The sequence below is a fragment of the Balearica regulorum genome, chromosome Z, assembly GCF_011004875.1.
Source record: "Balearica regulorum gibbericeps isolate bBalReg1 chromosome Z, bBalReg1.pri, whole genome shotgun sequence".
In the NCBI taxonomy this organism is placed as follows: domain Eukaryota; kingdom Metazoa; phylum Chordata; class Aves; order Gruiformes; family Gruidae; genus Balearica; species Balearica regulorum.
In genome coordinates, this window is record NC_046220.1 from 29,406,830 (window position 1) to 29,419,607 (window position 12,778).

General features: G+C 39.3%; 1 protein-coding gene across 5 annotated transcripts in view; it reads right to left on the reverse strand.

The window, feature by feature from the left end:
* Positions 1-348: 348 nt before the first annotated feature.
* The window catches only part of LNPEP (leucyl and cystinyl aminopeptidase), a 73,630-nt gene continuing 61,200 nt past the window's right edge, over positions 349-12,778 (reverse strand). For 2 of the 5 annotated variants that reach the window (XM_075739282.1, XM_075739281.1), the window contains 7 exons: positions 11,780-11,960; positions 10,869-11,025; positions 9,826-10,010; positions 8,966-9,127; positions 5,679-5,819; positions 4,003-4,084; positions 349-3,019 (listed from right to left, as the gene is read on the reverse strand). In XM_075739282.1, coding sequence (XP_075595397.1) covers positions 2,888-3,019; positions 4,003-4,084; positions 5,679-5,819; positions 8,966-9,127; positions 9,826-10,010; positions 10,869-11,025; positions 11,780-11,960 — 1,040 coding nt within the window. In that variant the 3' untranslated portion in view covers positions 349-2,887. Of the gene's footprint in view, positions 3,020-4,002; positions 4,085-5,678; positions 5,820-8,965; positions 9,128-9,825; positions 10,011-10,868; positions 11,026-11,779; positions 11,961-12,778 lie in introns of those variants that run through there. The other 3 variants (XM_075739284.1, XM_075739283.1, XR_012832919.1) reach the window with 3 other exon arrangements.

The following is a 12,778-nucleotide window of genomic DNA, read 5'->3' on the forward strand; positions in this document are numbered from 1 at the left end:
ATTGTTGCTAAGGACGACCATTGTATAGTCCTACCCCGTGTTAGTTAATGTATATCTAAACAATGTACTAATTAAGATGAGATTGTCAGGAAGTAGAAGTGTAACTGATAAATTGTTAATCTGACCAGCAAGCCTTGAAGGTTCATTGAGGATTGCCAAAGAAGAAGGAAATTAGGGGAAAGGTAATTCCAACAGGGGGAGATCGCAACCACCGTCCCACGGACCACCTACCCCAATTACACTACCTACTCAAAAGATAAAGGTGGAGAAAAGAACTGAGCATGCGTTCTAGTTTGCATGATAGACAAAGAAACCTAAACCAATTATTTAATTGAATAACCATGCATATGCATTAGAAAGATGAATATATTAATGTTGTACATATAAATAACCACCGATTTGGAGCTTTGGTGTGCTGTCTTGTGACAGACACCCATATCTGTGCAAATATGCAATAAAATACCTCTGCTTTGTGTGTATATTGGCGTGTTGCACACCGTGTAAACGAACCCCCAGTTTTGGGACAACAATACCAGAAGTATGCATATACAACAAATAGTACAATGAAAATTATTCAATAATCCCTCCACAAGCTCCCCAATTTTCTGGATTTTCTTGGTATACTTTGCTGTCTAAAACTCAGCTCCAGGCTACTTCCTCATATCCATCATTAAAGCATTTGAATAAAATAATATTTCTTTTAAATTCCACAGCAGAAATCAGGAGGATGATGGGATCTTCTTCTCCAGTTTCCATTTTAGATTTTATATGCCTCAATACTGCAGTCAGGGATGAGGTAAAACACATGTGAGGGGACAGAAGGGATAGAAAAGTCAAAATTCACTACTGACTTCTCATTTAATATGAAGAAATGACTAGAAAGAAAAAGAGATGACATATATGTGTATACACACACACACACACACACACACAAATACAAAGATGGAACGCATATTTCTATATAGATTCCAAATGTTTAAAATAAAGGAGGAAATGAAGCCATAACAAATGGCAGTACAAAAAATCCAAGAACATACTTAATTACAGTTCTAATTTCATAATTTTAAGTAAGTATGATTTATTTTCAACGTTCATACTGCCAGGTCCTTCTTCAGTGCATGTAAAAATTATTCAATTCTGGGCCTTTTGGGCAAACAACTGTTTGGACACTCTTCAGGTCTAACATTCTTTCTGATAATTTCAAGGTTAAAATTACATTCACAATTCTACTATTAACTAGAAAATGATGAATTTATTTTCCAGTAGATTTGACAGCTACTCTGAAAAGATGGGAAAAGTATAGTATGGCTTAATCAATCATAGCTTACAATTTTTGCTAGCCAAATAAACAGCCAATGCTGCAGTTTCATAAATTAAAGCATTCAATTTGAATTACCCTGAGACAAATTTTTAAGTCCATTAACTTAACTCTAATTCAAACTATTATCTTCTTCAGAATTTACTGTAGCTGAAATTAAATTAGTTTAATTAAAACAGTACAACTTTTAATTGTTAGTGCTTTCATCATATTTTATAACAAATCACATAATTGGATAACAATAGGTCCAAATCTGCTTGCATGAATCCACAAAAGATGCATCAATAGTGAAATGAATAGACCAGATCCCCAGATAAAAAGGTATGTTTACTCTTGCACATGTTGTATATATATGCTATACCTCAAAAATGGCCTTTTTCACTGCTTTTGTATAGATGGTATAGTAGGTATTTCACCTTTCTAATGGAGAACATTAAGGTTTTAGATCCTTTTCTTCAAAAGACTTTGAAGATTTTTCTCAAGGTTTTTCACAACAGTAGAAGAACAAGTCATGAAGATCTAAATGAAAAGGTTTCCTAAAGCTAATATTATAAAGAGTGAGCAATGTTTACAAATTATACTGTGATATGCAATTATCAGGCAAGGAAAAACCAGAAGTTTACCCAAATGAAGTGACTCACATACATATTGATTGCAGACCCTCTGCAACAAGTGGTGAAATTAAAAATCAGTAGTCAAAAGGGCACAAATCAGTTGTCAGCCTAACAGATGAAACGACCTGTAAAAATGCAATTTTGTGCAGTTCCTCAGAGATCAATACAGGAAAATCAGTTAAAGTCAAATGATTAATGATGAGATTCTCAAAAAGTCCAATAAATTCAGAGTAAAAGTTCCAGATCATATCAGTGTTTCTGGAAATCCCATCTCTAAAACACTTGGTTTTGCTATCTGTTTTTATTTTCCATACCCAGCCACTCCCACATATCATAGTGTTTATTATTAGCATGAAAAATTATTCCTATCTTTTTGTGTAATTCCTAAAGAATACTGTGAAAATAAAAAAATCCAAACTAAGTCAAATGGGAACCTTATTTACTTCACCTTAAACTGGTGTACTTTGTAAGTTCCACTACTGCTTATGTATCTGAAGTATGATTTTGTTTCACAACATATCTACATATTCTACAAACCTACAGTTTGCATTAAAAAATCTACTGCTCAATGAGCAGTCTGCAAAGTAACAGATCATGTTAACTCTTTCTTTCTGTACCCTAACTGTCAATATTAACCCACTGCTAAGAAACTACAACACAACTCCAAATGAAAGGGCATATATTTCAAATATAAAATTATATTTAATCATTTGTGCAGATGTTTGGTCTGTAGATGAAAATGGTTTCAGAATAAATACTTCTATCTTCCCTATAAATGCTCCAAGGAAATTTATCTCCAAGGAATTTATCTGAGACATGCCCTGAGCTACCTAGATTCCTTAATAGTGCAAACAATGTTGCAGTGATGCCTTGTTTCACCCTGGCTTTTGCAAAAGAAATACAGCAACTGCCCACATTGTTCCTAAATGGCTGACACGTCACAGCATTATGTGCATTACAGAAGTTCTTGTAGCTTTGCTAAGTTCCTTTCCATCCACTGGATATTGAGGTGAATTGTGTCAATTGCCTCTTTTACGCAACGCAGTTGAGAACTCTCCTCTGATTTTGACTCAAAAAATGACTTTACCTGCACAACAAGAGAAAAGAAAGAAGAAGAAAATTTTAATTAAAATCAACACTGGCCACACAAATAGCAGGTTGAGAAGCAAAGGCTACATTATTCTGTAGGAAACCCATTCCCAATAATCATTTGTACCTATGCATTAAGCAAATGCCTCAAAGGAGTTCCCAAAATGCAAGGAAAGCATTTTTCATGGGAACTGCAGCAATAACTCATTTGGTTTCAATAAATTGTTTCACCAACAAACAGACATTTACTTATCATATTCATCACAGACCACTCAATGTTCTGGAAAAGGTGTCTCATTCTGTGACAAAGAACTGATTGTTACAAGCAACCCTCTTCAGCGCTCTGGAATGACACCCACACCCACTCACCATTATAACTGCCAGTGCTAACTCTTGAAATAATATTGATCAACCATAAACAACTACCTCTACCAAATTATCTGAATGAAAACATTAGACTAAACCATAAACCATTCTTGACACATTAACTTCAAGGCCTTGTTAGGGAAGACAACAGAGATTTCTAATGGCTATTAACTGTATCTAAACTGATACTCAATCTCCACAATAGCTCCTTGGGATTGTTGACAGCAAAAATAACATAAAGCAATATTTATGGTGCTCCATCACATTCCAGAGATGCAGAAAGCATAGCTTGTTTACAAAATCTAGACCAAAATTCTGTCTAGACCAAATCACTATTTTGGGAGACAGTGTGTTCCGGTGAACAGGAAAACAAAACAGTATAAACAGGTAAGTGGATTCAACTCTATAAGCAACTCTGCCTGAGACTCAATATGTAATCTTCAACATGTTTATGTATATGTATTTTCCGTGTGTGAAACAGGGAACGCAATAGCTGTATATCCTTGCAAAAGGGCCTCATGGACAGAAATAACACGTTTTTTCCTCATCCCTCAATTAAATGAAAACAGCATTGGTGATAGAAAATATCCCTGTCTGGTAGATTAAGCCACCCACCTCAAGTAGATGTGCTTTTGTTGCAAATTGAGAAGTTGACCAACTAACAATATTCTGGATAGTATATGAGCCTAGGTGAAACCTGAAATACAATACAAGCAAACAAGTTATTTTTAACTAGGGGCCACTTTAAGATGCAGGTTCAGTATATGTACACATTCTTATATCTACTTTTTTCGTTTAGTGGTTGGAAATCATTAAAAGCACTTAAAGTTTACATATCTCATTTTTCAAAAAAGATACAAAGTCTTAGAAGTCCAAGCTTCTAGTTCCCTAATACCTCTAAAAATTGAACTTCAGAGCAAAAGACATGGAAAATTTTCAAACTTTTATCACAGCTCAAATAATAAAGAACTGAGGACACCACACACTGTATATTAAGAACCATGTTTGTGGTATGTGTTCCAAAACTCCACAGTAATTGAATTTGCAACCAGATTTCATTTCAAGCAAAGTAATTTTGTAATATTGGTTATTAAGAGCTTGCTAGAGCAGAAATTTTCATCCAGGAGAAGCTTTTTAAGCAATGTGAAACGGCTGCAAATCAAAACTAGGATTTAGAAATACAGTTTTCCACGTGCTGTTAGCTTTTTGAAGACTTGCAGGCCAACTCTCCTGCTGGTATCCTTCAAGGCCAGTTAAGGAGAACATTTCTTTCTAAAGTAAGTGGGATTTTTTGGTTATTTGGTTTTGAGACTAGGACAGGAAAAAAAAATGCTAAATTAATTCCCTGGGTCTGCTTTTGAATGCAGTTGATCCACATAAATATCCTGCATCTGTAGCAATCATCTTAGAAACATCATCCATTTAAAAGAAATTCAGATCATGATTTTATAGAATTACTCTGAGGCTCTAGGAAGCTCCAAAGTCCCATCAACTATTGGTGAGACTTCAAAGTTTATATTCCAAGTTATTTTTCTAAAATCAGATTTTAAAACAGGCTTTACAATTTTAATACAAATCTTCTTATATGAGTCCAACTGTAACCGTGGGATAGGGGCCGTGAAACAGAAACTATAGAATCAGTTTGAGGTAATTATTTTGTAACAAAAGTAACAGGTAATGAAGCTAATTGACCATGGCGACGTACAATGCTGCTATGTTCCATGTACAGTCCCTACCAAAATCTATGCTCCAGATACAGTCCCTACCAAACCAAACAATAGGTTCAGAGATATTAATCTTATGATTAACAAGTTCAGAGATATTAATCTTATGATTAATAATAATATACTTAATACTGTGCATACCTGCAAGAAGAGGGTCATCCAGCGGACATGGGTGTGTGACCACTGATGCCCACCAGAGACCCCTTGAAGACCACTGACTCAAATCACTGAGCACGCATGATGGGGAGGAGAGTGAATGAAATGTAAATGAATTCTAAGAAATTATTATCATAAGACTGCCTTTTCTGAGAAAAACAATGAATATATATATTTTGATCCTACATAACCTGTGTGTTGGTGATCACCTGGCATGCACCTTGGGTGGAGCTATCCCCCATGCATCCAGCACTGCAATAAAGAATGCCTGCCTTTTAACACTACATTGGTGCTACAAGGTTTATTCCCAGGTTTCGGTGACACAACTATTTATTATGTTGTGCTTGAAAGAAACAAACAGGTGCTTTTGCCACTCTCAGTGTGAAGTCTCAGCTACATTAAAAGCCTTACTTTCGTGTAAGCTTGTCCCAGTTCTCTTTGACAAAGTCCCAGGCCAGCAAATATCCGGGCAAACTCTGGCTAACAGTTGCTATGATATGTGAAAGCTCCTGTGCCCTGATGAGTTCTTCTTCAAGGCTGTTCTGCATTAACCTAAAAGACAAAGCGTATGAAAAGGGACAAGAAACAACATTATTCATATCTTCACATAATTCTCCTGATACTCCCGAATTAGATGGCAAAGATTATACAATAGATCAAACAACAAGCACCATCTGGTATCTGGAACACACCGATGCTCTATTTTATAACCACTGTACTCATTTAGCTTTAGTTTTCAAGTATCAAAAGGGACCTTAGCTCTAAACCAAGAACCTGAATTTTCATTGTTGTTGGAAAAGATGAAGTAAATTCTACAACTTGTAAAAGAAAACATAATATATTGAAAGGTTAAAAGAGCTGCAGCAAGAATCACCTAGTAGGACAACCTTGGTGTCCTCCATGCAGTACTGAGATTTGGTCTACAGAGAGGTGCTGGAACACAATATAAAGTCAAAATTTCACACAAAGAAAGAATCCCAAAAAACCACAGCTACTTATCTTGGATATAAAGATATACCAATTTTTTAAGACCCCATAGACCAATCTGCAATTTTGTTACATTTATCACAAAATCTGCAATTTTGTGTTACCAGTAGTGCAAAGCCTTTAAATTAAAGGCTCCTTGAAGAGCCAGCAGGGAGAAGTGCCATGCTGGACCTTGTTCTCACCAACAAGGAGAGGCTGGTAGAGGAAGTGAAGCTCACGGGGAGCTTTGGGTGCAGTGTCCACAAAATGGTGGAATTCAGGATCCTCAGGGCAGCGAGGAGGGCACTCGGCAAGCTCACTACCCTGGACTTCAGGAGAGCAGACTTTGGCCTCTTCAGCGATCTGCTTGCTAGAATACCATGGGACAAAGCCCTGGAAGGAAGAGGGGCCCAAGACAGCTGGCTAACATTCAAGGGTCACCTCCTCCATGCTCAGCAGCAATGCATCCCAACAAAGAGGAAGTCAGGCAAAACCACCAAGAGGCCCCCCATGGATGAACAAGGAGCTCCTGGACAAAGTCAAACAAAAAAAAGGAAGCCTACAGAGGGTGGAAGCAAGGGCAGGTAGCCTGGGAAGAATACAGAGAAACTGTCTGAGCAGCCAGGGATCGGGTTAGGAAAGCCAAAGCCCTGACAGAAATTAGCCTGGCCAGGGATGTCAAGGACAACAAGAAAAGCTTCTATAGGTATGCCAGTGATAAAAGGAGGACGAGGGAAAATGTGGGTATCCTCCGGAATGAAACGGGTGACCTCGTTACCCAGGATATGGAGAAGGGTGAGGTACTCAACAACTTCTTTGCCTCAGTCTTCACTGGCAAGTGCTCAAGCCACACTGCCCAGGTCACAGAAGGCAAAGGCAGGGACTAGGAGAATGAAGAACTGCCCACTGTAGGAGAAGATCAGGTTCGAGAATATCTAAGGAACCTGAAGGTGCACAAATCCATGGGACCTGATGAGTTGCATCCACGTGACCTGAGGGAACTGGCGGATGAAGTGGCCAAGCCACTCTTCATCATATTTTAGAAGTCATGGCAGTCTGGTGAAGTTCGCACTGACTGGGAAAAGGGGAAACATAGCCTTCATTTTTTAAAAAGGAAAAAAGGAAGACCCAGGGAACTACAGGCCGGGTGAGTCTCACCTCTGTGCCTGGCAAGATCATGGAGCAGACCCTCCTGGAGACTATGCTCAGGCACATGGGAAATAAGGTGATTGGTGACAGCCAACACGGCTTCACTAAGGGCCAATCAGGCCTGACAAATTTGGTGGCCTTCTACAATGGGGTTACAGCTTCGGTGGACAAGGGAAGAGCGACAGATGTCATCTGCCTGGACTTGTGGCAAAACATTTGACACTGTCCCGCATGACATCCTTGTCTTTAAATTGGAGAGACATGGATGGACCACTCAGTGGATAAGGAATCGGCTGGATGGTCGCACTCAAAGAGTTATGATCAATGGGTCAATGTTGAAGTGGAAATCAGTGATGAATGGCTTTCCTCAGGGGTCGGTACTGGGACCAGCACTGTTTAACATCTTTGTCGGTGACACGCACAGTAGGATCGAGTGTGCCCTCAGCAAGCTTGCTGATGACACCGAGCTGTGTGGTGCGGTCGACGTGCTGGAGGGAAGGGATGCCATCCAGAGGGACCTGGACAGGCTGGAGAGGTGGGCCCGTGTGAACCACATGAAGTTCAACAAGGCCAAACGCAAGGTCCTGCACGTGGGTTGGCACAATCCCAAGCACAACTAGAGGCTGGGCAGGGAATGGATTGAAAGCAGCCCTGAGGAGAAGGACTTTGGGTTATTGATTGATGAGAAGTTCAACATGAGCCAGCAGTGTGTGCTAGCAGCCCAGAAAGCCAACCCTATCCTGGGCTGCATCAAAAGAGGCGTGACCAGCAGTTTGAGGGAGGTGATCCTGCCCCTCTACTCCTTTCTGGTGAGACCCCACCTGGAGTACTGTGTCCAGCTCTGGGGGCCCCAGTACAGGAGAGACATGGAGCTGTTGCAGCAAGTCCAGAAGAGGGCCACAAAGCTGATCGGAGGGCTGGAGCACCTCTCCTGTGAGGACAGGCTGAGAGAATTGGGATTGTTCAGCCCGGAGAAAAGGCGGCTCCGGGGAGATCTAATTGCGGCTTTCCAGTACCTGAAGGGGGCCTACAGGAAAGCAGGTGAGGGACTGTTTATCAGGGAGTGTAGTGACAGGACAAGGGGTAATGGGTTTAAGCTGAAGGAGGGTCGATTTAGATGAGATGTTAAAAAGGAATTCTTTACTGTTAGAGTGGTGAGGTACTGGAACAGGTTGCCCAGAGAGGCTATGGATGCCCCATCCCTGGAAGTGTTTAAGGCCAGGTTGGACGAGGCTTTGGGCAAAGTGGTCTAGTGGAGGGTGTCCCTGCCCGCAACAGGGGGGTTAGACCTAGATGATCTTTGAGGTCCCTTTCAACCCAATCATTCTATGATTCTATAAAATGTTTTCTCTTTATGTGTATTCAGAATCTATCCTTTTGAACTACTCTGTTAAGTAAAGTATTTTTAAGTGAAAAATAATAGGTTCTTCATGTTTATGGAAGATTGTACAAAGCATGTGGATAGATTTTCTTCAGCAATCAGAAATTTTTTCAACAATACAAAAAAGAAAATAGATTTTTTTCAAAGAAGATTTTAATGCTTTTAATTTACACAGCATACAACTTTTGGGGCTTCTTCATACCATATCAGCTTTCTGACATCATCTGTGCTGGCCAAGGATTCAATCATTTTGCTTTTCTCTGCTTCAGAAACTGAAGAGGAGTACATCTTTAGGAGGAATTCCCAACCATCACTAGATTTGGCTCCAGCTGTAAATATGGCTTTCATCACATCACTAGGCAGACTACAGGGAAAAAGAAAACCAACAACAAAACAACAAAAAACCAAACACACGCATACACACAAAAAAAAAAAGGGGGACATGAAAATGCTCATCTGAGAAAAGAAGGAAGAATAGTCACAAAATGAAAAGATTAGCTTGAAAGCGATGCCTCTCTTTTGAGTAATTTAATTCTGTAGCAATTGTAAGTTTGCTGGACTGAATCATGCCAGTCTAATACTTGAAATCACTGGGAAAAGGCAAATCATATTAGTCACATGAAAGCACAGTAAATTGCACAAAAATATGAGTAACTTTCTGTGGCTCAAAATGCACATGAATCCAGAGCAGAATGAATTCTGCAAGATAAAAAGGTATGCTTTGACATTGCTACTAAGTAATCCTCCTTGAGCATGCAGCTTAGGAAATGCAGATGGAAGCAATTTGTGGCTGGTTTTGGAGTCACACGTAATGAGACTGCAGATGAAGTCTTAAATTCTAGCAGAGTTCTCCCTCTCATCCTCAAACAGCATTTACTTCTAGATGAGGTAAAAGACAGAATGAAGTGCTTTATCAATATTCAACTGGTGGCGGCGGCGGTGGTGGGGGTTTTTTTCAGTTTGGTTGTTTTGTTTGTTGTTTCCCCCCCCTCCAAAATAATTGTGGCAAAGTAAAAGGAAAACAGGTAGATAAAAGAAACAGAAGCTCAGTTTTTGTAGTACCTCATTGTGCCATTAGACTTCATCCACTTCTCAAACATCTCAGTGGCAGTTGTTCTACAGTTTCTTATATCATGAGTGCAGGCGAAAGCTAGCAGTGTTGACCGGAGCTCTCGTTCAGACATGGTCCCATCATCTGTCCAACACTGTTTATCAATTTTATCTCCCAGCAGCTGCTCTATTCTATGCTAATGGAAAAAAAATAATTATCCCTCTTGTAAAATAATGCTTCTTTCCAAGAGAATTTTCTATATACAATATTAGTTTTAAAAAAGAAAAAAAAAAGGTATGTTTTAGAACTGTGGAAGTTAACCATAGTAGTTTTTCATCTACCTATTCCAATTTACATACACCATATCTTATCTGTATGAATAAATATCAGCTACCACATAGATCTGAAAGATGGGCCAGCCCTACATCTTAAATTGCACATGGAAACTGAAGACTATTATTTGAGCTGCAGTTCGGACTTGTATGTACTTAAGTTTACTATCTGAACTAACTACAACTAACTAAAACTCCTGTAGGTTTAACTGTTTTTAACTCCATTAAGCGACAGTTAATACACCTTAGTTTAGCACAAACAAACCAACCAACCAACCTTTATCTACAGGCTGAACTCCTTCAGGCCTGTAGTTTTGGAGCTTGCCAAAATCACAGCTAGGTGCCTGACCAGCTACTATATCTTAGCTGAATTACGTCACCTTAAATATAATCTCATAGACACTGTGTTACAAACCACAGCTTGGGCTATTTATATACATTTATAGTCACTATAAAAAATCCCCAGATACCACTATGTTCCCACTGTATTACACTCTCCACAAAACATTGCAGGGGAAAGTCAATAAAAAAATATTAGCATTTCACTAAGAGATCACTACTACTTAACAAAAGCAGGCAAGACTGGCAAGTATCTAGAATCCCCATCCAACTTAGTGAGACTACTGAATGTTCAACAATCAACACTTAAAAAGATAATGTAACTATAAAGAACATTACAGCTAATTATTTCAAATTATAATTTACTGAAAACTAAGACATACCATGACTCGTGCTGCCAGTTGTTGTTCACCGTTTTTCTCTAAAAGGCTGTATATAAGACTCAGCTGATACAAAGCTTGAGTGAGTGGTGCAGTGCTGCTCTCTTTGTTAAGATAATCGATCAGCTCAAAGGCCTTTTCCAGAGACTCTTTTCCTAGACTATAGGTCAATGAACACAAACATTAAAATGACTTCCAGAATAAAAGCACTCCCTGAAACAAGTTCAGAAGTCATGCTCTCCATTACATTAACAGAGGGATAGATGAACAGAGGAAGTAACATAAGAAACATTTTAGATGTAGAGATTTTTATAACATTAGTAAGATAGCAACAAAGCAACAATGGCCACCAATATGCCTTCAATTAACAAAAATGAAAATAGGTATAGAAATGTAACAATAATGTCTAAAAATACTTATCATAAATGAGGGTACTCAGACACAGGAAGCAGCTGTCAAAGAGGCTATCCAGAATGCTCAGCCTCACCTGCTCTGATGGCAGTGGTGAAAGACAAGGGAGGGAGCCAGTAAAAATTTGAAAGGCAAATAGCTTACTTTTTTGAAGTGGAGCACTCATTGACAGAATACAGGAAAACAGTCCATTAGGCAGATTATCAGACACTAAAAAACCCAATGTCTTCCAGAAATGGAAGCTATCACATGGCTCTCTGTGATGCAAATAAATGGATACTGCTGTAAAGAATGGGGAGATAACATCTAATAACAAAATGGAAGCATCAGTGACTTAACTTAAAAAAAAAAATTAGTGAACGGTGAACAGTTCCAATACGATAATGAAGGCTGAATTAAAACTTCTCTGAAGCAGTCTTCTCTAGAATCTAAGTCTGATCTTCTTTGACTTGGAAAAAACTTTAAACATATATTAAATATGTTTTCCAATATAAAAGTCTTACCCTGCAAGGTTGAAGATATTGTTGATCAAATTGGCTCTGTCTTTAGGACTCAAAACAGTGTGGTTTTTTTTCAACAGAGCAATCAGCGTTTTCCAGTCTTCTGCATAGTGTACTATGTAATAGCCGTTCATGTCCACATTGAATTTTATCCATTCCACCTCTTCTGGAAGTTCAATGACAGCTAATGGACAGACAAACAGTTAACAGCAGAAACAAACATTTAGCAACAGTTTGTTTAAATCCAAATCTATGAAGTAGATTGGTTCCAGAGTCAAAAAATCCTTTTCCACGCACTAGCTTCCCCTACTGTGAAGAAAGACCAGTACAAAGGTTCCACAAGAAGGCTCTAAAATTCCAGCTTGTACTTCCTCCTTCTTCCTACATCTGATTGAATGAACAGTATCACAATCTGCCTGAATCATATCTATGCAGCTAATTATTTAGTGCAGTAATTTTTCACCTGCTGTCCAGTCCTCCTTTCAAACAACCCCATCTCCTCTCTGCCCACTTTCATATTGTTGGTGCGTGATGCAGCCCCCTGCCCTATAAATACTTTCAATGAATGGGTGTTCTCTTTTCTTTGTGTGTTAGGGAATGACGTGGTTCAGCCCCAGCCAGCAGCTGAGCACCACGCCGCTGCTCGCTCACCCCTCCCCTGCGGCGGGATGGGGAGGAGAACGGGAAAAACAATGGCAAAGCCTTGAGGGTTGGGATAAGGGCAATTTACTGGGACAGCAAGGGAGAGGGAAAACAATCAACAACAGTACTGATAACAGATATTCACAATGGGTGATAACAGAAAGCAATTTACCGATCCAGTGACTGATCCACCAAAGCCACCACCACCAAACCGCCTGTCCCCGACTAGCCCCCTTTTATGGTGAGCATGACGTCACATGGTATGGAAAAGTCCCCAGCCAGCTTGGCTCACCTGTCCTGGCTCCTTGTGAAAATGAACTCTATCCTAGCCAGAACCAGGAATATATATATATATCTATC